Below are 26,961 nucleotides of genomic sequence, written 5' to 3'. Positions count from 1 at the left end.
AAGCATTAGGGCCCAAAGTGATGTGGTCGCATAACGTGCGGAGGTGTTGAGCTTCCCTGGTGTCTATAAAGCACCTAAATGTCTCCCTGTGGTGGGTCCCTAGCGATATTTAAGGCATTGGATTTCGACCACGGCTGGGTTATCAGCTAGGGAATATCTATGATGAGTGTTCTTTGGATAGGAAAGGAACCAGCTTCCTTCTCCAGCTAAACAAATCTGCAATGAGAATGCTTACGGGTGTCATTACAGCTCATTGTGCTATTGCCCCAATGCTCTGCAAATAGCGCATATTAACAAGCTCCTTCTGCAGAATGAGGAGGAAGAGAAGTCGATTCAACACTTTCTCTGCTGATGTTAAGGTCTGCATACAAGCGCATGGTTTTACGACACTCTGGCAGAGGTAAGTGCGTAAGGCAAAGGTGGGGAAAGTGGATCTTACACTCCCACTTAAGTTCATCAGATAAAGAAAGGAGATCGTTGAGGATCACTAGGAAGTAATCTTGTTTGACGAATGTGCCGCTACCCGTTACTCACTGCGAGTACTCACAATGGGCAAAAATGTCTTGGAGTGGAAGGGAGGGAAATTCCCACGCACGCCCTCTTATCCTAACTTAACCTATGAATCTATGGATATGTATACCAGTGACCTGAGAATGTAAATAAACAATGAACTCTTATTGAATTTCTTACTGGGTAAGCACCTACATATGTCCGTATGTATTAGCAAACCCACTTGCCCTCGCATAGACAACACAGGTATGTCAAAGTAACAAAGCAGGTTTCAAACTCGAACGATGCATTCAAACTGAGTCAAGGAGTGAGAGGGAGTGATTACACTGAAATCCAACACTTATAAATATCTACTGTAAGATGAGAAGCGCAGCTAACGAACGACGAGCAAATGTCAAAAGCTGTAAAAAATAAAAAAATAAAGTTAAAAGCAACTCTCAGCTAAGTCAGTAATTCGGTTACTATATAAATATGGGGGAAACATTTGTGTATGTAAGTATGTGTGTATGTAAATAAATTGATGAACGTTAGAGGTGCGCGGAGCTGTAGTAGGCGCATTGTCCTCTTTTATCTCTTTATTTGGGAATGGGTATATATGTTTATCTGTGTGTACTCGTAGCGAACTAACGAGCTTGCAAAACAAGTAATAAGGAAATGGGAGTGAATAGGCGCAAAAATAAGTAAAATTAGGGAGCGTTGATCTGGGTGAGCATTGAACATAAATAAAAAGGAAATGAAATGGAGTACGTTGTAACGCCTATAAAATTATACGGAAAGGGAAAGTATGGATGTATAAAAATTGTAAAGAATGTAGTAGAAATTACTCGAGGGGTATTTTGAATAGATAAGTATATGTTTATGTACCCTGCAAGAAATGCGATTAGTCTAGGATGAGTCCGAGATGAGTCGCAAAGAAATATTCGACTAATGCCAGTTTTGATTTCTCTGTATGCTTTTAACTGTTCCATTTTCTTTGAGCATGTCCTATGAAGACACTAATTGTACCCATAATGGAACGAATGCAGATTAATCTCTTTTTTCTATAAAAAGTGTTTAGTTTTCGTATAGTACGAGGTTATGTACATTTTAAACACATTATTAAAACTTGCAAAAATTTGTTAGATACCTATGTAAAAAAATTATTAAGTCCCCAACTCATACCAAGAGATATGGGTCGACGATAATGGCATATATGGTCCAAGTCATTTAGGTTCGGTAAAGGGCTCCGCGTTTTTCTTAAATAATTCGAATGAATAACTTATAATCTTTTTTTATTTAACTCACTTCGTTGTCGCTTTTTTAGGTTTCTTAGATTGGGCTCCATAGATTTCAACGTAACTAATCTTAACTGTACTCAAAAGGGACTAGAGGGTATCAACTATGCCCCAGTGTAGACAAAAGAGATCAATCGGAGACCGCTCTTTTTAGGGTTTAATCGCACTAGTTTTTGCAGGGTAAAGAATGTTAAATATAAAGCCATAAATATGCGAATAAGAAATAGGAAAAGAAATTAAAAAATGCGAGATTACTAAATGTCAACACCACGGAGGGTTAAAGTTTAATATGTTACTTACATTAAAAAAAATTCATAATAAAGGCCATCAAGATATTTCAAAAACATTTGAATGTTCACCCAAGATGATCTAAGTAGATAAGAAGTGAGATATTAGCTGCAGGGCCTTGGCAAACACTATACTAGCCTATTCACGTGGCCCAGACCGCAAGAGGTAAACAAATATAAGACAGGCACAAAAAAATCCCGAAATTATAGCGCACAGGCTGGCGAAATAGTGAGGTGGTAAACCGCATTAATCTAAAGAAGTTTTTTTTTAATCGAAACGCCCAATACTCCCCTGAAACACTTTTTGCGAAATGATTTTAAAATAATTCCGAAAAAACTTTCGAAATAATTCGGCGACAGTTGAAATACATATATTCCATAGCAATCCTTTCAATAAGATTTTGGACCATCATTAAAATGGCTCCGAAAACAATAGAGAAACATTCCGAAATATGTATCTAACTATACGGCGATATTATTGCGAAAACAGCCAATAAACTGATCCGAAGCAGCTGGAGAAGATCTGGATCACAATCCCTAAAGGGGTTTCTAAAACAATCCAGAAATGATTCCTGAATAGTTCTGTGGCTATATGGAAATGTCCCAAATCAGTTCCGGACACAATCAAGAAACGGCGCCGATATAATCCTTAAGTGATCTACAAATATTCCCGGAAGGGTACCGAACTGACCCAAAGAGCCCCGAAAATCTCACCCCCCCCCCCCCCCCCCCCTTAATAGAACAGAAACGATGCCAAATATATTTGGCGGCCGCCGTGCTCCGCCTACCGCCATTTTATTTTGGAATTGATTGATTTGATTGAAAAATTAAAAAGGCATAAAACGCAAATTAGAAGAGCAGATCGGCCTGAAATCTTTCCGGAGGTTAATATCGCCAAGAGTTTATTTATTTTTTAATCCAAAAAATATCCCGAAATGGTTATTTCGATAACAATCCCAAAATGATCCGAAGATGATCCCGAATCACTGCAAATAAAAAGAAATGTCCATTGTGATCCTTAAAACAGTCGCGCAATCAACCAAATAGCTCCCAAATAATTCTAAAATTACCCTGCTCACTTTGCTACGATTGATTGCGTCTCAATCTAAGTGACCGAAACACAAAAAATTAGAAGATTACGATGAGTGTGACCCATATATCAAAAATATAGGTTCACTAAAAGGCTTATTCGTTTAGAACAAGTAGGCATAGGGTTGGTCACAATGGTTTAAAAAATGAAAATCAATTCTTTAAATGGCAACAAAATAGACTTAGGCCAAAATATTAGAAGTGACTATACGGTATTTGGTAAAATTGAAAATTCAGTGTTGGCTGCATTCCTTGCATTAGCTCCCACCAACGATGACTGCAGCAAGAGAGACAAATAAAAACGAAGCAAGTTTATCAAAGTTTATTTTGACTTCATTAGGTATTTGATAAAGCAAAAATTAAATGCGCAACGGTTTTTTGTTGTGAAAAAATGTATTATTGTTCTCCGATATTGAAATTTGCGAAGCAAAAATGGCATTATAGAACTGGAAAATTGTGAACACAAATTTGTGGAGTAATAGGGATAGTGAATAAAATACTAAAAAATTTGTATTTGGTATGAGGAATTGGGCTCCACAGTGTTTTAATAGAGAAAACTACAAAGACCATTCAAATAAGTATTACATTGAATGAATTTTATTTTATTTTTTTTTTTTTACCTATTTTTCATATAAACTTATTTGCTGATATTAGAGAAAAATTTGGTGATGAGCAAGGATAGGACTAAGGCGATGATTTTTTGTGACCACAGAATTATAAAATGTATATATATACTACGACATGTTTCTGAATTTCACTTCTTCATCAGCTAGCTTTGCGGGAGGTGAGTTTGGAACTCGTAGTCCCCTGCATTCATACTGGCGTAAAGTTAGATGCCTCTATCCACTCAGCCGTATGAATGCCCCGCTGCACGCTTTATAAATTGTCTCTAAGTATTGCCTTTTTGTTGCTATTCCTTTTGTACACAATTAGTTACATACGTATGCTATATGTTTTTACTCCAAACTGTGTGGAATATTTTAAGGTTCGCTCAACAGAACTCGATTAGTGACCAGTATGAATGCAATTCAAAACTCAGCTCACGAAAAACTAGTTAAGCAAGCGCATTGGAGCTCGAAATCTTCAAAGCCGAAAAACAAAGCCCCACGAAATGACGAAAACATTTTTTAATGCAAAAAATTGCGACAGTTTTAAAGGTTGTGAGTAGCTGATAAGAAAATGTATCTTCATTTATATATAAATATTTATAATTATACCCAGCTGTACTTGTACACAGGGTATTATAACTTTGGTTGGATAACGGTTGGTTGTACAGGTATAAAGGAATCGAGATAGATATGGACTTCCATATATCAAAATCATCAGTATCGAAAAAAAAAATTGATTGAGCCATGTCCGTCCGTCAGTCTGTCCGTTAACACGATAACTTGAGTAAATATTGATATATCTTCACCAAATTTGGCACACGAGCTTATCTGGACCCAGAACAGATTGGTATTAAAAATGAGCGAAATCGGATGATAACCACACCCACTTTTTATATATATAACATTTTGGAAAACACATATAACCCGATTAATTAGTAAATAACACACCTAGAATGTTGAAATTTGACGTGTTTACTGATATTGAGAATCTTGATAAGAGTTTGTAAATTTTTTTTAATGCGCGTGACACCGCCCACTTGTGATAAAATCAATTTTACAAAATTTTACAAATATTATTAAACATAAATCAAAAATCGTTAAACCTATCTTAACAAAATTCAGCAGAGAGGTTGCCACGGTTAGGGACCACGCCCACTTTTATATAATAGATTTTTAGAAGGGTCGTGGACGAATAAAATAAGATATATCTTTGCAAAAAAATATTTATATCAATGGTATTTCATTTCTCAAGTGGATTTATAACAATAAATAGAAATAAATTCAATTTTAAAAAAATGGGCGTGGTACCGCCCCTTTTATGCCTAAGCGATTTTCTATGTTTCGGGAGCCATAACTCGTAGAAAAATTAATTCAGAATAGAACCATATGTATGTGTATTATTGCAAAGCCTTGTAACACTATTAAGCACACAAAACAAACAACAGCAGCATTTCAAGTGTACAGCTGGGTATTTAATGTTCGGTTTCACCCGAACTTTGACTTCCTTACTTGTTTTCGTTTAATTCTGAACAAATGCCGCAAGAATCATCTTAAATTTTTTTTGTAAATAGAAGCTTGTAAGGGGTAATATTTATTCAAAATAATCTCAAGAAAAAAGGAGCAAAATTTCGAAGCCCTGGAGCATTGCAGTTCATTAATTTGTCGGTCTTTGCCTTTTCATAGCAAGTGCACCAATAAAAACGCAAAGTAATGGAGGTATCAAGTTTTTTGAGTGGGAAAACTTGAAGCGATAAAACCACATATGAGTGTTTTCAAAATTGTTAAATATTTTAATTTTAGAACACTTTGTTTTAATGATATTTGATATTCAAATGAAATTATATTTAGGTAAAGTTTATTTTATTTCCTTCAATTTCCGTTTAACGTTTTCTGCTTGAAGTCATCAAAGAAACAAAAATAAAAATCAAAACGACCAAGGAACAAATAATATAAAAAAAATAATTTTTAATTTTTAAAGCAACTACAGCATTTCATGTTGTTTTGTTTTGTGATTTGTACAACAAAATAACTCTCAACATCTATCTTTTTATAGTAGAAGTAATTACAATATTTAAACAGCAGTATCTGTCGCACTAACGTTGAGCTTCCGCTCGTTTACTCGTTGTTGGCTTACTCACACGTTTGTTACCTTCGTTTCAATTTCAACGACACGCAGGCATGGTAAGTATGGCAAGGCAAGGCGCACGATAATACCAAAAAAATAACGACGAAAAAATTTGTCCTAGTCACGAAGCTCTAATACACCCCTACAAACAAGTGAACCTTTACATACATATGTATATATGTACATGCAGGCGTGCATGCATATATAAGCCAACAATAAATATGTACAAACGCATATACATAAGTACACGCATACCTACACGCTACCAAATACACACATAACGAAACTTTTCTTGAGAATTTTCACTGCATTTTAATTTGAAAAATTTTGCTTTTGTTCAATAAAAGGAAAAAAATACTGTTTTAATATTAAATCAAAGCTGCTGCTCTTAATGCTAAATGTATATAATTTTTTTGGGTTTTTTTTTGCAAATAATATTTTTAAATATTTTTTTGTTTGTTTTTTTTTTTTTTTTGTTTTTTTTTCTTAATTTTGTCACAAATCTTTTAAATTTTTCACTACCTCGACTGCTTTTCTTTCTAAAACAATGAATTTTTCAGCTGCTTTATAAATTTTTCTTCATGTACAGCCTTTTTGCTGAAATTAGGGCACCAATTCTGCGCAGCAAATTTTTTTTTCATCTCTTCAAATTTTTTTACTGCTTTGCTTGCAGCTCTTTCAACACTTATTCACCTTTAATTTTTAGCTCATTTCCTTGCTAAATTGCTTTTCTTTCATAAATTTTAATTTTTTTTATAAAATTTTTATATATTTTATAAGAATATTTGATTTTCTATTCTCTGGCACAATTTTTTCACTGATCTGCTTTAACACACACACGTCCACGCAGCGCAAACACGTAACGAACCTTTCACAACGGCAGCGGATACAAGTCTGAAAAGTGCAGACTTTCGACTTTCTCCAGGCCATCGTTGACACATTGTCGTCGTGTGTATTTGAGCTTTTTCGGAATTCACCCGATTTAGTTTCGTTATAGCAACAACGTATGCAATTTTTACAGGCTTTGTTTGCCGCTTTGGTGTTTATTTCGTTCTTTAGTTTGTTGTTTACTAAATAATCTTTGTTAATTTGTTTTTCAACCGACTTTTGTTTGAATTCCTTTGTTTCTCTCTTTTATTATTTTTTAATCTGCTTTGTTTAATTCTTTCTGCATAGAAACGTGAAATCATAGTAATCGCTGTTAATTAAGGAAATTCTCACACGAGTTGTGAAATATTTCGCATTTTAAACAAGCTAAGGCTTACTACACGAGCGTCAGCTTATTTGTTTAATTTTGCTTAAGCTAATTTTTCATCAGTTTTTGATTTTTGGGAGTGTATCTGAAGCGTAATTTCAGTCCCTGTCTAAAATTACACAGGCCGACAAAATTTAACTTACATTCAGACCCAGAAGCCACACTGTATACTTCCGAAGGTTTATGATGCGCTGAATCTAAATCTGGCCTCAGACTTGCTCTATCAGGGGCCCTATTCAGTAACTTTGAGTTTTAAAATGTACACTTTTTCTTCATATAATTTGTATGAAAGAAAAATGTACATTTCAAAACTCATAGTTACTGAATAGGGCCCCAGCTCTGGTTTTCGAGATATCCTAACCTAAAAGTGCAAAAAACACCGTTTTTGCACATATTTGAGGTTATGTAGCCATGCAGATATTTTCTTTCACCAAAATTAAAGGATGGCATCTTTAAATCTTTAAATAAGGCGGCCGCCGTGGTGTGATGGTAGCGTGCTCCGCCTACCACACCGTATGCCCTGGGTGCACACCCCGGGCAAAGCAACTTCAAATTTTAGAAATAAGGTTTTTCAATTAGAAGAAAATTTTTCTAAGCGGGCTCACCCCTCGGCAGTGTTTGGCAAGCGCTCCGGGTGTATTTCTGCCATGAAAAGCTCTCATTGAAAACTCATCTGCCTTGCAGATGCCGTTCGGAGTCGGCATAAAACGTGTAGGTCCCGTCCGGCCAATTTGTAGGGAAAATCAAGAGGAGCATGACGTAAATTGAAAGAGAAGCTCGGCCTTAGATCTCTTCGGAGATTATCGCGCCTTACATTTATTTTATTTTTTTTTTTTATCTTGACTTTGATCGAATATCATTTTTTTTTTTTCGCTGAGATATCGCATTTTGAAATTTCTAGGGATTAGGAGATACGTGGGGGTTGGTGGATTAGGAGTTAAGTGGATAAGCCAACTTGTGTTATGAGACATCAAGGAAAATAAGACTTATTTCAAGAAAAATATGCAACTAAACTCGCTGTTCCCAAGGTTTGCCTGCTTGTGGTGTGGTAGAGGTGGTTTCTAGGGGTTAGGGCTGTGTGTGACTCGGTACCCGAGGGTTGGACATTGCAGGGGTGTGGTGAGTTAGCACACTTATGGTGTGAGACAAAATTTTAAGAAAAATAAGACTCAATTCGAGAAAATTAGTAATCGACTATATCATGTCTATGTTATCTCAAGCGATTTTCAGGTGTAGGAAAATTCAGAAACATGAAAATTTCAAAATGCGATATCTCAGCGGAAAAAAACGACATTTGAGCAAACTCACCGAAATTTGAAAGAAGAAAACTTGTATTTAAAAATGTCATCCTTTAATTTTGGTGAAAGAAAACAGCTGCAAGGCTACCTAACCTCAAATATGTGCAAAAGCGGGGTTTTTTGCACTTTTAGGTTAGGATATCTTGAAAACAAGAGCTGGTAGATCAATTTTCGATTGATCGCATCAAAATCCTTCGATAATATATAGTCCGGTTTCTCGTTCTGAGATGATGTCGACCAATGAACTACAAAAATCGAACACAACAACCTTCGATTACATTCGGCAACATGATCGTGTTCAATGATCCAACTTGCTTAAACGAACATAATCGACATTGATTTAAAATCAACCAACTTATTGCATGCATGAATATAATTAATTCAAGCGTTTGCTCGTTTGCCTCAACGGTGATTACATTCATCGGAATGAAATGCCAAATATGAAAACTCCATGCGTCTGAATATTTGCATGATTCTTCTGCCCTTACGTCACGGCGACAAGCTACATATAAATATACATATAAATATACATATAAACATTGCTTACGATTGTGTTTGTTTGCCGAACTAAACGATGCTAATTCTCGTGCTTTGATTTTATTCTCCGCTTGCCTTCGTTTGATCAATACAATCGTACGCAAAACCTGCTCGGCCATTCGATCGCAATCATGCTAACAGAGTCTTGTAAAGACAGATGCTGAGTATATTCAATTACGAGTTTATTCAATTATGAGTTTATTCAATGTGAGTTTATTCGCATGATTGAATATGAATGCAAGTTTTAGTGTTTGATTAAATCAAAAAAATTGTGATTTTTGCAGTTCTCTGCTGTCGACCTGTGTTATTAACACGATAACCACGTAGTACTTTTGGTTGCTCATACGACATGGTGCCTATTGATAATTTTCAGACAATTTGTTCTTATTATAAATTGTAGTGAATTGTTTTAACTATGGGGTTGTACCTAGCAAAGAAATTATTATACCAACTGGATCGAGGTAGATATAGAATTTTATATATCAAATGCTTCGTAGAATCGTCAGAGCTAACACGATAACTTGAGGAAAAATTGAATGCTTACGCGAGTCGAAGTATCGAGTGCGCAGAAAAGTATGCAACATTTAGTACCATATCACAAAGAACAGGCCTTAGGCCCGGTTCTTCAGTAGTTGGTTAAACTCGGCTTAAACTAGTTTTGCTTAAACTCTAGTCAAATTTAAACTCCAGTTAAACTACTGAGCAGTTTTTCAGTCGCAGTTTAAGGGGTATGCTTTTTTGTGCCGCAACATTAGTTTTTTTATTATCTAGATAATTTGTAGCTACGGCAACAGCTGGATTTTGTTTACGCAACAAACATGGAAAAAATTCTCCAGCGAAATTATATATATGTATGTGTAGTTCCAGAAGTGATATCCAACATCGTTATTCAATTATTCTTAAACCATATAGGTCTCGAGTAGATATCCAACTTCATTCTCCAATCACTATCCAACCTTTGAGAAATTTTGTAAAATTAAAAGTTTTCGAGTTGATCTCCAACGTCATTCATATTTTCCAATTAATATCCTAATTTCGAGAGATATTGAGAAATGTAAAGTTCTCAAATGAACATTCAACACATTTATCCAGTTGATTCCTACATTGCATTTCGAGTTGAGGTGGAGTTGAAAAAAATCTCCAAGTCGGTACCACCAAAACCAATAGCTGTTTATTGTGAGAAATAAATACCTAGTTGATAGCAGTAATAAGCGCAAGTAAACAAAAATAAATTATACATGCGACCGCCGTGGTGTGATGCTTGCGTGCTCCGCCTACCACACCGATGTTCCTGGGTTCACCCCCCGGGCAAATCAACACCAAAATTTTAGAAACAAGGTTTTTCAATTAGTAGAAAGTTTGTCTAAGCGGGGTTGCCCTCGGCAGTGTTTGGCAAGCACTCCGATTGTATTTCTGCCATAAAAAGCTCTCAGTGAAAACTATCTGCCTTGCAGATGCCGTTCAGAGTCGGCATAAAACAAGTAAGTCATGTCCCGCCAATTTGTAGGAAAAATTAAAGCTAGCACGACGCAAATCGAAAGGCAACGCTGTTCGCGGAAGGCACCGCTGTTCGTGATAAGGTCGGAAAAATATATCGTCCGTAAAAATATTAAATTTGTTGTGTTTAATGACATTGTCTGCGGTTAGTACTAGAGGCAAACAAATAGCAATACATTTGGTCATTGTGCACAGTGTTACATACTTGGTTTATTGTTTGACAGTGCCATTGTTGTGCGAAAATATAAAGTAATTTGAAAGCACACATACAAGCATACATACATACATTATTATTGCGCCAATCTCTTTTGAGCGAAAGACGACCCAAGTAAGTGTCAAAACATTATTGAACAGGGTTGCCAGTCAACTAACAGATATTAAGGTGACCAGGCGTTCGCACCATTTTTGTAATCCTTAATTTATCATAATCTGAAATTATGTCTGCCACTGCTCCTCAAGCTCCGAAACGTCGCTTGAGCATGAAAGGCTCCCCCTCGGCGAAAACCGCTAAAGTTGATGAGACTGCAGCGGTCACTCTCACAGCGGCTTTTGATTGAAAGTGTCGCCCAGAAAGTTGTTGAGGTGGAGGAAAAGCTAACGAAGAGGATCGAGGACCAGATTGCGCCGCTCAAAGTTGCGTTAACTGACTCAGTTGAGCGTTTTTCGTTACTAGAAGATAATTTTAAGAAATCTGAGTCTGAGGGGGAGCGATTGAGGATGGATTTAGTACAAGGGCTGCAACAGAGGTCGTCTCCTGACATTGCTGCTGACTCTGTCGTCTTCGGTGTTCCATATAAGGAAGGAGAAAATCTGAAAACTATTTTTAATCTCGTCTGTATGTCCATTGGCTTTAAGTCGCCTCAAATTAGAGATATTTTTCGAAGCCATCTCGTGCAGGTGTCAACGGTGCGATTGTGGACAGATTCCATTATCCTTTGGATCGGAATAGAACTCTCCGAGCGTTTGGCGAGTATCACAGGCGTACGAAAACCGTCGTATCCCTGGAATCACTGGGTATAAATGGAAAATTTAGTATTTTTGATAGCCTGTCTAAGCAAAACCGGATACTTCTCCAAGCAGCAACAAAGCTTCGGCGAGAGGGGAAGTTGCAGTCAGTCTTTACTCTTCGATGCTGCGTCCATTTCAGGAAGGATATAAAGCCAAGCAGCCAGCAAAGATCCTGCGAGATGTAGATTTGGAGGAGTTTCGCTAGCCTTAAGCCTGTATGTCTGTTTGTTGTTTTGTTTTTGTTTACTTATTGTCCCTATTGATCTTGTTAAGCTGGTCTGCCTGATGTATTTTTGCCTATATCTCCTGGTACGTGTACTTTTGTTTGTTTGCCCTTGTAGACGTATTCTTTTTAAGTCTATTAAAGATAATGGTTTGAATGTTGGCGAGAACAGATTAGCGTTGCTAAATGTAATATGCAAACGGCAGAAAGGTTTCAATATTGCTCATTTTAATGCACGGAGTTTAAATATGTTGAAAATTGATGATGTCCGATACACATTTGAGTCTGCACTTGTTGATGTTATTTGTGTCTCTGACACATGATTTCTAAGTGATGTAAGTGATTTTCACTACAACATTCCTAATTATAACCTCACTCGAAATGATAGGGTCGGAAAAAAAGAGGAGGGGTAGCCATCTATTATAGGAGTAACCTTAGTGCGAAATTAATATTTCAGTCAAATGGCCAAGGAACTGAATACCTTATGGTTTAAATGCGTAGTGGCTCCTCAAAAACCTTTATCTCGTGTGTGTATAAGTGTGTATATAAGCATATATGTCTGAACCCTTTTTTTGACGTACTGTCTTTGTATTTGTATGTTGTGAAGTATACCAATATTGTGGTGTGTGGGGATTTCAATGTGAATCTGCTTTCTCGTGAATCGTTAAATTTCCTGGATTACGTTGCTTGTGCTGGCCTTTCTGTTGTTAACAAGTATGTACCGACTAGATATGATAATAACTCTGTTCCCAGCTTACTTGACTATTATTTAGTGTCTGATCTGTCTTTAGTTTTCAATTTTGACCAGTTTTCTTTTATTTCTGACCATGACCTAGTCTTTTGCACCCTTGATATTTTTGTGGACTCTATCCGCTTGGGTACAAGTACGTTTAGAGATTATAGAGCCCTTAACGTTGACTCGCTATTTGTACATCTTTCATGTATAAATTGGTCCGATTGTTGGTGTTTCTCGTCCGTTGATGACAAGCTGAACTTTCTCAGCACCAATTTACAAAATGTGCTTAATTTTCATGTTCCTATTCGTGTAAGTAAACCCAAGTCTCCGTCCTGCCCGTGGTTCAACAAAAGAGTTCTGGTAGCACTTAAAATAAGGAATAAGTTGCGATCTCAATGGAAGAGGGATCCAGCGCCGCAAACCTGGGAACTATTTCGATGCGCTAGAAATAATGCTACAGCAGTCATCAAAAGCGAGAAGCTCTCGTTCTATTCGGCTACGCTGGATCCCTCTCTCCCTTCAAATATTCTTTGCCGAAACCTGAAGAGCTTGCGGATATATTGCCGTGATGTCTCCGGCTGTAAGCTGAGCACAAATTTGCTAAACAATGCCTTCATTAAATGTTGTTCTCCTTCTGTCATCCAAGCCCCGCCCATTTCATGTAATTCGTCTGTTTATGTTGGTTCACCGTTCGAATTTGTCTCCGTATCCGAGTTTGATGTGATTAGATCAGTTCTTAAAATTAAATCTAATGCTACTGGTGAGGATGGTATACCAATCAAATTTATTAAGATTGTACTACCATTTATTGTTGGTACCTTAACCCACATTATCAATCACGCCGTCACAACCTCTTGCTTTCCATCCCTGTGGAAAATTGCGTCTGTGCGACCAGTAGTGAAAACAAAATCTGCGTGTAGCCCCAGTGATTTCCGTCCAATTAGCATCTTGTCTGCCCTGTCAAAAGTCTTTGAGCGTCTTCTGTATGATCAAATTAACCTACATACCCATAGCAATGGTTTGGTTTACCCTTACCAATCTGGTTTCAGGGCTGGGCGAAGTTGATCCACTGGTATTTTAAAAATCTTGGATGATAATCGCGTGCGATTTGATAAAAATCAGCCGACCCTGCTTTGTCTAGTTGACTTTTCAATAGCCTTTGATTCTGTTGAACACTTATTACTCTGTTAGCTAGGTAGGTACTTTGGGTTTAGTGAAAATTCAGTCAAGCTTATGCGGAGTTACCTTACTGGTAGGTGCCAAAGAGTAATGACCAGTACTGATATCTCTGGACTAGAAGTACTTACTTCTGGTGTTCCACAAGGCTCAATACTTGGCCCTCTTCTCTTTAGCCTCTTTATTAACGACATATTTTCGTCTTGCAACTATGTAAGTCTTCATGCATATATTGATGATATTCAGCTGTATTTATCAGATTCCTTTGATAATATTGATACCCTCGCTCAAAAGTTTAACACTGATCTGGTGTCGATTGCGAACTGGGCTGGAAGCAATAGTCTGCGCCTGAATCCCAAAACTCTTTTGTCCTGCCTATTGCGAAAAAGAGGTTGCAAGGTGTTACCTTGCCCCTGCTGTACTTGAACATGATGCCTTTGCAGATTGTTAGTAAAATTACTAACCTTGGCTTCGTGATTAATTCTAACTTATCCTGTGCTGATCACACAAATTCAGTTGTATGTAAAGTGTATGCCTCCTTAAGAAGTCTGAGGCTGACTGGTGCTTTTACAACTTTAGTCATTAGGCGGAGACTCGCTGTTCAACTACTGCTACCTATAATTTCATACTCCGAATTAGTCTATTGGTTGGATTCACAATCTGCCCACAAAATTGATGTGTTATTCAATAATATTTATTTATTTAAGCCAATCAGCATACAAATCTAATAGGCTATTTAGACATATATATATATATATATATATATATATATATATATATATATTGTCACGGATATTAGCATCACTAAATTATCCCATCACTAAGGCGATGCTAAGGCCATGCCAAGCAGTATTTACGTTAATAATTAAATCAAGTATACACATATATAAGGCAGCCCAGAGAGATGTCACACACAGATGCATTTACTTATATGCCTATGTGCGCGCGAGAGACTGTAAACTACAAACATTCACATCAATAATTCAATCTTTATGTATCTACATAAACGAATAAATAATTGCGTCTACACATATGTACGTATACGAGCAGCGGAGCGGCAATGCACAAACACATGCATATATCTTATCTGAGTTGTCACAAGAGAGAGCAATAATTTGTGCACGTAGTTGTGGCTGGCGATTTTGTAGTCGAAACAACTAGTAAGTTCTGGAAATCGAAGAGCCTAGAAGTATGCAGCGTAAACTATAAAAGCGGGGCAAGCGAGTAAGAAGGAATTCAGTTTGATTTGAGTTGTCAAGCAGTTTGATTAAGACGATATCTAGCGAGCAATAGCAGTGTTATTTTGAATAGTAGAGTTTCATTGAGCTATCAATCAGTGTGGTTATTAAGCAAGCTATCCGTTGCACAGTTTGTTATTGTGAAGTACTTAAATAAAGGCCATTTTGCATTATTACAAATTGGAATTATTTATTCAACAGTTTAGTGATTCGAACTTAGCAGAGGATTGCAAATAAGAGGATTTGCAAGCAAATTCGTTACAATTGGTGTCAGAAGAGGAATTGTTGAATAAATTCCGGAGGACAACAAGGACATGGCAAAGTTAAGTGAATTGAAGATCCCGCAACTGAAGAAGGAGTTGGAGAACCGTGGATTGAATACAACTGGCATTAAACTCGAACTTCAGGCACGACTACGAGAGGCAATGGAATTAGAAGGAATTGATGTGGAAGAGTATGTCTTTCATCTTGATGGCGAGGAGACAACAAAAATTGAAGAGAAAAACGAATCATCACAGACAATTACCAGCACATACTTGAACATGATATTGGCTGCAATAACTGCTCAAACATCGACAGTAACATCTAAGATGGAAGCGCAAGAGGCACGTATAACAGAAATGTCATCACAAATATCCACCAACATGTGATCACAACTGGAAGAACAGAAAACGTATATGTCATCACAGATGGAATCCCAAGAGACACGAATAACATCGAAGATGGAAGAACAGAAGACGTATATGATATCCCAACTGGAATCGCAGGAAACCCGTATAACATCACAATTGGAAGAGCAGAAGACATATATGGCATCCCAGCTGGAAACACATGAGACACGTATTTCAGAAATGTCGACACAGATTACATCAAAGATGGAAACACAACTGAAAGAGCAAGAGGCGCGTATATCATCAAAACTCGAAGCGCGTATGGACGAGATAATAATTCTGTTGAACTCAATTAAGACTCTAGTAATTGGAGCATTTTTCACATAAAGAGCTTTAGAAATACCAACATGGAAGAACTCGGAGCTACGCAGAGCTCTAGCTGGAATGTTTATTAGAATGCTCTCAAGAAGAACGGGGCAATCAACCACACCCGAAACAAATCAAAAATGAACTACAGCGACAAAATTGTTCTCCTGCTCTGCAATGATTTTAAACTCGATATGTTTATGGTCTTAAGAGATATGATCACATCTCCAGCTGGAGAAATAAACTTTTGAGATGTGATATTTTCCAGTACGGTAAAGCCAGAAGCTGTATTTTTCTGTTTCGTCTTATGTCTTGTAAATCTCCCTCTTACCTGTTTGACAAACTTGTTTTCACGAGGTCTGAACGTACCAGTGATTTAATTGACCCTACCTTTAATTTCATAGCATCTGCGAGGTTGTTCTTTGTCAACACTATAAGAACCTGGAATTCCATACCTGCCTCCGTTAGGGGTAAACTAAACAAAAGTAATTTCAAGCAAATCTTATTTTCTTATTTCGCAAATTCGGACTTAAATTCTGACCGACCATCTAAACATTTTTATTAATAATTTTACACCTCTGTCTATTATTTACTTGATGTAGTTCATTACAATTTTGTTTTTTGTAGTACTATAAAAGATGTTAAGTCTCATTGTACTAATTTTTTATTTAAATAAATGGATGAATGAATGAAGCTCTGCCTAAAATCTCTTCGGAGTTTTCATTTTATTTTCGTGAAAAAGCTGTAGTATGGAATCTCACATTTGAGTCCAGTTAAAGAACCACAATTTGTTAATTAACTTTGTTCAACTTAATAGCATTTTTTGCTTTATAAAAAATTCCCTCTTTTGCTGAGTATACTACGATTCTCGAGTTGAGCGACTGTTTTGAAACAACTCATGAGATTTTAGAAGTATGCCTAGTTAAGGGCCAATTAATGGTGATTTATAACTATAAAATCACAACCAGATAAAACAGCTGATCGAACCTACCTTATGGAAATCAATGTAATCGATTAATGGTGCCATACCATAAAGCTAAAGCCATAACCATACCATAGCCAATCAATTGGTTTTTGGTTTCTCGCCATATCCATAACCTATAAATATTTGAGTTGGTGAATTTAATAACTTTTTGTAGTTTTATTCATTGTTTTGGATACGTTATGACTAAGAGACTTATTTTTTGTGGAATATGTTTGAAATTTTTTGCGTTTTCTTCATTTTTATGAAATTTTCACAATTTTTAGGTTAAGGCACCATTAATGATCACATTGGAGATGGTTATGGATATGGGTATGGTTACGACTATGGCGTTATGGTTAAGAAAGTTTAATTGGCACTTTATCAACATGAGCTTTAATGGTACTCAAGCCCAAATGCTTATTGGGTATATTCGACGCCATTTCGAACGAGCGGAAATCACCGACAGGTTAACTAGAGTTTAACTCAGCCAGATCGGCCGCTTAAGCTTAGCTTAAACTTCAGTTAAAATCGACTGATACTGCAGAATAAGTTTAAGCGTAGTTTAACTGATAATCTGCGTTGAACTGGTACTGAATACCAGGCCTTAATAGACGCAGCCATTTAGCAATGCCACCACTGTTTACATCAATTTCCAATGAAACTCATCAAAGCCCCATAATCAGCTGATGCTGTTATTATAAGGAAATAGGTAAATAAAAACAAAGCAATGACGGGCGATTGTTTTTCGGCTGTCAAGATTCAGTTAATTTTCATAGAAATTTATGATTAATTTTTCTCAATCAACAATTTTTCTTGCGAACGTGTTTTCTACTCCATTGCATTCCTTTAGAGCTTTCTAACAGAATGGCTACTGTGTTAGGAGCGGGTATCAGTGGCCTATCGGCTGCTTATTATTTGCTACAGCGCTTTGGATACCCGGCAACAATATTCGAGGCTTCTAATCGTATAGGAGGTTGGATACGGACAGAACGACATAAAGATAAGGGTTTCATGTTCGAAGTGGGGCCAAGAACAATACGACCGAAGGGCATTCCTGGAGCAAATACCCTTAAATTGATTGAGGACTTGCAACTACCGGTAGATCCTGTTAAGTCTTGGCAGCCGGCAGCGAAAAATCGGATGATATACGCAAAGGGTCAACTCTGCATGCTGCCCAATAGCTTGGGTGGAATTTTTAAGACTTTACCGCCGTTTTCCACATCACTTTTAAATCAAATAAGAAAAGACTTGAGTGCAGGTCCGAAGAAACTCAAATTTGCAGATGAATCGATTTATGATTTCGTTGAAAGACGTTTCGGTACTGAATTAGCAACATATGCGATAAGTCCATTAATATGCGGCATATGTGCTGGCGATGCAAAGGAGATAAGTGTACGTTTTCTAATGAACGACTTATTTGAAAAAGAACAACGATGGGGTGGCATCATAAAGGGCATAATATATGATAAAATTTTTGGAAAGAAAGAAAAAACGCCTGTAGAAGGGATATTTGCTGAAGCTATGCCAAGATTGTATGAAAAAGCACGTGAAGAGAAATGGAGTATGTACAGGGTACCAGATGGTTTGGAAACGCTACCACGTACACTGGGAAACTATCTGCGTGAAAAAGAAGTAGATATCCAGTTGACAGCTGAGTGCCGTGAGATCATTTTTACACGTGATGGCGCTAAAATGAATGTTAAAGGGCGCGTCATTAATCCGAAACATATCATATCATCAATTCCCACACACAAATTAGCATCCTGCGTGAAAAATCAACATCCTTCATTGGCTGCACTCTTAATGTCTATACCCTACGTGGACGTAGCAGTAGTTAACCTGCAATATAGTACAGAAGATTTACTTAAATTTAATGCATTTGGATTTTTGGTGCCGCCCATTGAACGGCTGCCCATTTTGGGTGTCATCTTTGATAGTTGCTGTTTTGATATGGAGGGTAATACGGTACTTACGGTTATGATGGGAGGCCGCTGGTTTGAAGAAAATTTCGGCAAGGAACCAACACCAAAAAAATTATTAGATACAGCACTTGAACATTTGGACCTTGTAATGGGCATAAAAGATGAACCGGCATTTAGTCGGGTGCATGTGCTGAAAAAATGTATACCACAATATACGGTGGGACATAAGCAGCGTGTAGCCGATATACGTCGTTATATAAAACAATATGATCTGCCATTGACATTATGTGGTGCAGCATATGATGGCGTGGGTATCAATGATGTTATATTATCAGCACGAATGCAGGTACAAACACTTCAGGCATTGGATGATTAAGTTCTACGAAATGTTTGGAGTATGTGTGGTGTTAAGTATTGCCTCTGGTTTTGTGTGAAAGCTATAGTATTTTGATCGTTATTTATATTATTTAAACACATTATTTTGCAATGCCCGATTTGATAACGAGATACAATAAATATTTATAACAGTGATAACTTGATATGCAATTTTTAATTATTTACCAAAACCACCGCGACAATTAGGGCTAGGTTCTACAACGTAATCAACATCCCATTGCTTAGGCGTTTTAGCTTCTATGGACAGCGCATGCACAAAGTCACCGGCTAATTTTTCTTTAACAACCGCATTAACCAAACGATGGCGCTTTACATTAAAAAAAAGTATTACATCAAATGTTTGTATATGTAATGTTTTGAAGTTACCTTTATTTGTGACAAATCGTTAAACTTCTCTGAAACTATCATCACTTTGAAGTGTGTCTCTGCGCCCTTCGGTACATTGTGCATGTAGGACTCATTAATTACTTCCAGGTGAACAGGTTGCAAGTTTTCCGTTAATGCTGCACGTATTGCCGTTTCAATTGGCGCTCTTTGCGTTGCTGTTGTCATTCTGTGCAGTTGTGCGGATCGTAAGCTAACTGAGGAAACAAATATCAATGAAAAAATGCAATTAATTTTCTTTACTCACGATTTATGCAGCGAAAAAGATTCATAACTTTTTTGAATATGACTAGATTGTTGATCAAAATTTATAAATCAGCTGTTTTTGTTTAGAACACCAATAGCAATTTATAGTGTTGGGAACTATCGAATGAAAACTATCGAGTTATTCGATAGTACACTAATTTTCATTCATTCGATAGTCATTTGAAATTCGTTCATTACTATTTTTTCGAATTACTAGTTTTAGGTATGAATGATTCGTTCACTACTATTTTTTCGAGTTACTAGTTTTAGGTATGAATGATTCGTTCATTACTATTTTTTCGAATTACTAGTTTTAGGTATGAATGATTCGTTCACTACTATTTTTTCGAGTTACTAGTTTTAGGTATGAATGATTCGTTCATTACTATTTTTTCGAATTACTAGTTTTAGGCATGAATGATTCGTTCACTACTATTTTTTCGAGTTACTAGTTTTATGTATGAATGATTCGTTCATTAATATTTTATCGAACTACTAGTTTTTGGTATGAATGATTCGCTTATTACTATTTCTTCGAATCATTCGTTCTATTTAAATTTTTGCTGTGCATATATCAGTGTTAAAAAGATATTAAAATAAATTTAGCATACGTCAACCTAATCGACAAACGTTTTAAGCGTGGTAATTGTTAAATATTTTTAACTGAGGAAGTGATTTTAACGATTTAATTTGTGTAGATATTTATAATGCGGCCTGGATTGAAGAGATCTTCTGTTTGGGAGTTTTTTTACCAAAAATGGCAATGAAGTTAAATGCCATATATGCAAAAAAAATTTTAAATTTTCTGGCAACACATCAAATTTAAATGACCATCTACGCCGTAAGCATCCGTCTTCCTCAGAACATAGGAATCTAACTTCAGGAGAAATAGCGCCAGTAATTTCAGAAGAGGAACGTAGTTCCACTTCTCTTTCGTCAACTACTGCAGGGAGTGCAGCGCGCAGTTCGTTAACAGTACCTACCGAAAACATTTCCAATAGTGGATGTTTGAGAAGGACTGTCCAAACAAAATTATTTGTTACCAGCACACGTTCTAAGCTCTCAGAGCAAGAAAAAAATAATATTGATGAATCTCTTTTAAAGATGATAACAAAAGACTTGCAGCCGCTTTCCATCGTTGACAATTTAGGATTTGTAGAATATACAAAAAAGCTTCAGCCATTATATTCCTTGCCAAACAGAAAAGTTTTATCAAGTACAATGCTACCTTTTAAATACAATGAAGTAAGAAAGAAACTGCATGACTTGCTCAACATTGTAACACATATTTCAGTTACAACTGATGTGTGGACTTCTGATAGTCAAAAATCTTTTTTGTCAGTTACTAGTCATTTCGTTCGGGATAACAAAATGATTTCTGCAGTTTTATCAACAAAGGAAATCTTAGGAAATCATACCTCCCAAAATATAGCTACATAATTGAAGTTAATATTTGATGAGTGGTCCGTTTTTGACAAAATAGTTACTGTAGTAAGTGATAACGGGGCTAATATTAAAAAGGATATAATTGAAATGCTACAGAAGCACCACCTCCCATGTGTAGCGCATACATTAAATTTATGTGTAATTGATGCCGTCAAAGCTGTTCCACAAGTTCTGTGCTCATAAACAAGTGTCGTGCCATAGTCACTTACTTTAACCATAGTTCTCAAGCGACGGAAAAATTAAAAAATATGCAAAAGCAAATGGGCGTTACTGAACTGAGGTTAAAACAAGATGTCCCTACCCGGTGGAATTCCACCCTTATAATGATGGAGCGCATATGCTTGGTAAAAGAACCACTCTCTGCCATAATAACTTCTTTACCAAATGCACCTGATTTCCTCAATTCATCAGAATGGGAAACATTGTTGGACTACACTAATCTTTTCAAGCCCGTAGAGGCCATGACAACCGAATTGTCAGGAGAAAATTATCCCACGATGTCACTGGTAGTGCCCCTACTCAGAGGTCTTCAATACGCCGTACGAAATCGCAAAATGAAAACTGTAGAGGGAGAAAGTTTGAAGAGCAGATTGTTAGAGGTAGTTTGGAGATGATTAGGGCAGTTGGAGTCTGACAAAATGTTCGCCAAATCATCATTCCTAGATCCTTGGTTTAAAAAAATTGCGTTCGGTAATGAAATTAATGCAAATAATACAACAAAATGGCTAGTGGAAGAAGTAACTTCCCTAATACGGCAACAAAACACAAGTGTTTCTACCAACACCCCAAGAGAAGTATCGGTCGATAAAAACGAAGTATCTCTCTGGGACCTTCGCGATGAAAAAGTTGCTGAAGCAAAAACAATTTGTCAAAACGCGCCCAATGTCAATGCAAATATTCAGTTGGAGCAATATCTAAGGCAAAATTTTGTTGATCGCTCAAATAATCCCCTAGACTATTGGAATCGTAGCCAGTCAACATTTCCGGAACTATATATGCTTTCGAAAAAATATTTATGTATACCCGAAACATCGGTTCCGTCAGAACGAGTTTTCTCGAAAGCAGGGCAAATAATTAACGACAGGAGAAACCGACTTAAAGGAGATAAACTGGATATGATAATACTTTTGAACAGCAATTTATACATTGAAGGTATTTTTCATGTCAACTCGATGTACATACTTGTATTATTTACTTTACAATCAATTTTTTTAGGGGTTTAATAACACAATCAGTTGCCATCTCTGCGGCGAAAATTTAATATAGACCCTCATGCACTATCCGATTTTGGCTAGAACAACTATAGCGACTTTTAGTATTTAAGTGCTTGAAATATTTGTTTTATGTTTCTTTTATAATGTGCAATTTTTATATTAATTAAACGTGACCTGAATTTTGAAAAAAAAAAAAAACAGTAGCTTATGTATAAGTTAAGGCAATCAATAATGCCTCTGAAACAGATTTGAATAATACAGATAAAAATCCATTTTAAGTAACCTTACTTCCTGTTGTTGTTGTTGTCGTTGTTGTTGTAGAGGCATAAAATCTCCCCACAGGTTTGGGGAGACCAAAAAACTCTGTGGGTTGCGAACCAAGGTCATTTGCATATCATTCATGCGCTTTGCATAACATGTAACAAAGGCATTTAAATTGAATATTTTCATTATTTACTTGAAGCACAATTTACACCATTTTAGTCATATTTAACGTTTTTGTTACGTTCCAATGTAGCGTGATCCAGATACGGATAGAAATTTAACATACAAATGCAACAACAAATTAATCAATATGGTTCACATTGTTGTCTCATTTGCATGTTAAATCTCTAGCCGTATCTGGATCACGTTTCATTGGAACACGACGTTTTTTGTCTTATATAGGTTTGTTCTTTAGCTACCCCGAGGGGTAACTAAAACAATCCAGAAATTGTTCTTTTGGCTTCTGGCAAGCTAAAGAACAAATTAAATGAATGAATGAATGAATGAAAAAATTCGTTCGATAGTTAAAATCATTCAGTAACTAACTATCGATAGTTGAATTCATTCGATAGTTCCCAACACTAGCAATTTAGTGCGCTACCTGTGTGAAATGAATATCCTATTGTCAAGCCATGCAAAACATATTTTTCTAAGACGTCTATTACACGAGGATTGCTATTTATATTTTAAGCCCTGGCAACACAAAAGGGCCCATTACTGATACTTAGCATAGACTTGACTTGACTTGGCGTAAACTTGCCAACTTAAACGCCAATTAATGGTGACTTAATCATAAAACCATAACCAGATAAAATAGCTGATCGAACCTATCTTATGGACAGGCATGCTTAACCAACGAAACGATATCATTTCGTTACGATAATCAACGTTAATAAACGAAACGAAGTCATTTCGTTTCGTTTATTAACGTTAAGATCGTCAAATTAACGAAATAATTTCGTTTTCTGCCATATCAAAACGAAATCAAATCGTTTATGTTGATTATTAATTTCAAACTATGCTGGCAAAGCTGATTGATGGCGGAGTCATTAAAGGTGAAAGCATTATCCAAGCTGATTGCAACTTTTCTCATGAATTTTGACAGTACGAACATTTCTCAGAGTATTTTTGACATTACCACCAACGAATTACACAAACAAATTACATAGAGTTTGTGTGTGTATGTGCGCTCGTTGTTGCCACCTTACGGCTTCACCATGGCTATAGCATTGCCAGCACAATTCAAACATAAAGTATCACGTTTCTGTTAACGTTTTTAACGCTAACGAAAGCTTTTCGTTTCGGTTAAAAACGAGATACAATTTATCTTGATAATTTCTTTATCGATAATATTTCGAAGTGTTTCAACGGAAACGGTGGAAATTTTTTGATAAACGATTAGATTAACGTTAAGGTGCATCCCTGCTTATGGAAATCAATGGAATCGATTAATGGAGCCATACCATAACGCTAACGCCATAACCACACCATAGCCAACCAATTAGTTTTTGGTTTCTCGCCATATCCATAACCTAAAAATATTTGCGTTGGTGAATTTATTAACTTTTTGTATATTTTATTTATTGTTTTGAATTCGTTTTGACTAAAAGACTTAGTCTTCGTGGAATATGTTTGTAATTTTTTGCGCTTTCTTCATTTTTATGAAATTTTCACGATTTTTAGGTTAAAGCGGGAGTCATTGGTGCCGTATGTCGTACCGCTGTAGTCGTATCCCTAACGTAATCACCTGTTTATCGTTACGACGGTAGACCAAAAACCAATTGGTTGGCTACGATACGGTTACGACCTTAGCGGCACAAATAATCCATTGCATTGATTCCCATAATACTGTTTTCACACAGACGGCTTATTGAATAATAAAGGCAGTTTTCTACATTAAGACGCTTATTGAGCTCAATCTTCCCTACAAAATTCAAATCTATTATTATTTCATTAGTAGCTAATCGAATGCCTAATGAAGTCAAAAGCACAATGCAACTCTGTTGGCAGCGTTCCGCTTCCGCTTCTTAGTTTTTGGTGTGTTCAGTGCTTAAAAATTCATTTGTCAAAGCAAATGTCATTGTCTGCATGGCGGAACGATACAAGGTGGCCGCATCGAACAGCTGATTATAACCTTTTTTATTTGATTTGATACATCAACTACCGGCGCAGTACGATTTTGACATTTGTCCATCGAATTTACAAGTACATGGAATTTTTTTTTTTTGTAGGTATGTCACCATGCTCCCACCTTGTATCCTTCATACTAATCGAGCAGTTACTTCTGTGTGAAAGCAAAAAATTTACGATTTCATTAGCAGGTGAAATGAGATCATTAAGTTTCTGTGTGAAAACAGTATAAGGTTTGTCGAATCAGCTGTTATATGGTTACTGATACGGTTTCCGATAAAGCACCAATGTCTGCAGCTTTAGGCACCATTAATCGATCACATTGGAGATGGATATGGATATGGGTATGGTTACGACTATGGCGTTAGGGTTAAGGAAATTTAATTTGGCCTTTAGCCACGATTATACTCCTCTTAGCGGATATAATCTGGTATCATAATCAGTTGTTTTCCAACTGTCATTTTGTTGTGAAATATTTGCTACAAAAAGTGGTAGTTTTTAAACAAAATTAATTTTGAGTACTACAATTAATTTATGAGTGTAAAAATTGTTTAAAACGATCAGTAAATGTCAATTTTATGAAAAAATGTCGAAATGAAAGCAAACAAATGGCATCTCAAAATGTAAACGTCACTTAGAACTTACATAGAAAACAAAAATTCAATAGACTTCTAAGTCAAGTTAAGTGTTGCTAAGTTTTGAGTAATCAGTAACATGCAATGTTCATTTAACAGAAATGTAAGTGACAGTTCTCAAGTCAAGTCAAATCTATACTATGAGTAATGGGCCCTTAATTGGTTGTCGGCGCCATCCAGATGTTTTCAATTGAAAGTTTGACGTTTTTAAGCATAACCTTCTTCAGAAAATTTTGACATTTGAGCACAATTTGTGTTGTTTACAGTAACTTAGAAATTGCATCTCAGCGAGAAAATGGAACTAGCTCGTGAAAATTTTCGTGCGATGATTTTTTACGACTTTCGACGTGGTTTATCAAGACAGGAGTGCTCTGAACAACTTAATTCCACTTTTGGTGATGAAGACCCATCCTTTGCCACTGTGAGGCGCTGGTATAATGAATTCCATCGTGGTCGCCGTTCGCTCAGGGGCGAAAGTTGTGAAGGTCGTCGAAAATCGGTTGTTGTGCAACAAAACATTGACACTGTGCGCGAACTAAGTCTTGTGATTTTGAGGCATCCCTGGGCATTAGTATGACGAGCATCAATAAGATATTGCATGAACATTTAGCTGTGAAAAAAATTTGTTCGCGTTGAAGCCCGCATAATTTGACAAAAGCACAACCCTCAATAGCTGAATCGGAGTGGAAAAAGTACTACGAAAATTGGTTTGAACGCAAGCAAGAATGTATTGATTATCATGGAGAATACTTCGAAAAACAATAAAGCTATTTTCGATAATAAATTACTGTCTTTTCATTATTATGCTGAAAATATAAATAGTGACCCTCGGAAGGCTCATCGTTCCGTAAGTCACACAGCATTTTTCGATAATATTTTGCATTTATAAAACCAACAGCCAACAGATTACCAGCGCTGTATGCAGAATGCCTGAACATTTGGTTTTGAGTTTAATTCATTTCCAATGCGCACTGCACTGCCAGTTTTGCTGCTTATCTTTTCTTTTGTAAACACATATGCATCTTCCCTAACCCCAGCGGGTGAGGGGATTAGAATATACCCGCGCAGGTATGCCTGCTGTAAGAGGTGACTAAAATATCAAATTGATTCAAGGAGTTGTGTAGTGCAAACCTTTTAAGGGGTTGCCAGCGCTGTTTATAGCTTCTCCCACCCAAGTGTCAGCCTCACCTACCGGTGGCGAATCCTGTTTCTTTGAAAGCGGAGGCTCTGGCCACCACAAGTTCCACATGGATCTAGGGGATAGGAGAGCGGAATGACCAAGATGGTCTCATGCGTTCATACGAAATCGTTCCTAAGATGGTCGGGCTACTACCTTATTAGTGCTTGTTACCGGAACGTAGAGGACCTGCATCCAGCAAAAGACCATACACATCGATAACACTCCCCAAAGCTCAAAGGTCAAATGTAAACGGGGTTGTCCACAAGCACAACGGTTGAAATAGTTCCTGCAGATGGCGCCTTGAAATCATTATCGCCTTAAGTGGTTTCCTCATTTCAACTA

General features: G+C 36.6%; 3 protein-coding genes across 8 annotated transcripts in view; 1 reads left to right on the top strand and 2 right to left on the bottom strand.

Annotated features, from left to right (window-relative positions):
- slo (calcium-activated potassium channel slo) overlaps window positions 1-6,794 on the bottom strand; it is a 415,764-nt gene extending 408,970 nt beyond the window's left edge. The window contains exon 1 of one of the 4 annotated variants that reach the window (XM_067761569.1): window positions 6,416-6,794. The gene's annotated coding sequence lies outside the window, so the exon portion shown is untranslated. Of the gene's footprint in view, window positions 1-6,148; window positions 6,362-6,415 lie in introns of those variants that run through there. The other 3 variants (XM_067761567.1, XM_067761572.1, XM_067761573.1) reach the window with 3 other exon arrangements.
- A 9,725-nt stretch (window positions 6,795-16,519) lies between these two features.
- Window positions 16,520-23,396, bottom strand: LOC137237659 (bolA-like protein DDB_G0274169). Of its 3 annotated transcripts, XM_067761561.1 has the most exons (5): window positions 23,267-23,319; window positions 19,752-19,855; window positions 19,487-19,701; window positions 19,286-19,427; window positions 18,742-19,161 (listed from the first exon to the last, which is right to left on the bottom strand). In XM_067761561.1, exons 2-5 carry the CDS (start codon window positions 19,774-19,776, stop codon window positions 19,097-19,099), a joined length of 447 nt encoding a protein of 148 aa, XP_067617662.1. In that variant the 5' UTR covers window positions 19,777-19,855; window positions 23,267-23,319; the 3' UTR covers window positions 18,742-19,096. The 3 variants fall into 3 exon arrangements, with proteins under 3 accessions (XP_067617663.1, XP_067617662.1, XP_067617664.1); XM_067761562.1 differs by lacking the exon at window positions 19,752-19,855 and having other exon boundaries at window positions 16,520-19,161; window positions 23,276-23,396; XM_067761563.1 differs by having other exon boundaries at window positions 19,160-19,427; window positions 23,267-23,312.
- On the top strand, window positions 17,517-19,263 carry Ppox (protoporphyrinogen oxidase). Its single transcript, XM_067761560.1, has one exon. It carries the CDS (start codon window positions 17,667-17,669, stop codon window positions 19,098-19,100), a length of 1,434 nt encoding a protein of 477 aa, XP_067617661.1. The 5' UTR covers window positions 17,517-17,666; the 3' UTR covers window positions 19,101-19,263.
- Window positions 23,397-26,961: the final 3,565 nt, after the last annotated feature.

The sequence above is a fragment of the Eurosta solidaginis genome, chromosome 1 (genome assembly GCF_040869045.1).
Source record: "Eurosta solidaginis isolate ZX-2024a chromosome 1, ASM4086904v1, whole genome shotgun sequence".
In the NCBI taxonomy this organism is placed as follows: domain Eukaryota; kingdom Metazoa; phylum Arthropoda; class Insecta; order Diptera; family Tephritidae; genus Eurosta; species Eurosta solidaginis.
Note: the sequence above shows the minus strand (reverse complement) of the source record. Positions and strands in the feature narration are given on the sequence as shown.

What these genes read in the sequence shown, in the direction of transcription:
- Ppox (XM_067761560.1), top strand. Translation starts at nt 17,667, where the DNA reads ATGGCTACTGTGTTAGGAGCGGGTATCAGTGGCCTATCGGCTGCTTAT.
- LOC137237659 (XM_067761561.1), bottom strand. Translation starts at nt 19,776, where the DNA reads ATGAATCTTTTTCGCTGCATAAATC. An exon ending in TCTTTTTCGCTGCATAAATC is followed by an intron (nt 19,702 to 19,751) that starts GTGAGTAAAGAA and finishes TTGTTTCCTCAG; the next exon opens with TTAGCTTACGATCCGCACAA. An exon ending in TAATTGTCGCGGTGGTTTTG is followed by an intron (nt 19,162 to 19,285) that starts GTAAATAATTAA and finishes AAAATACTATAG; the next exon opens with CTTTCACACAAAACCAGAGG.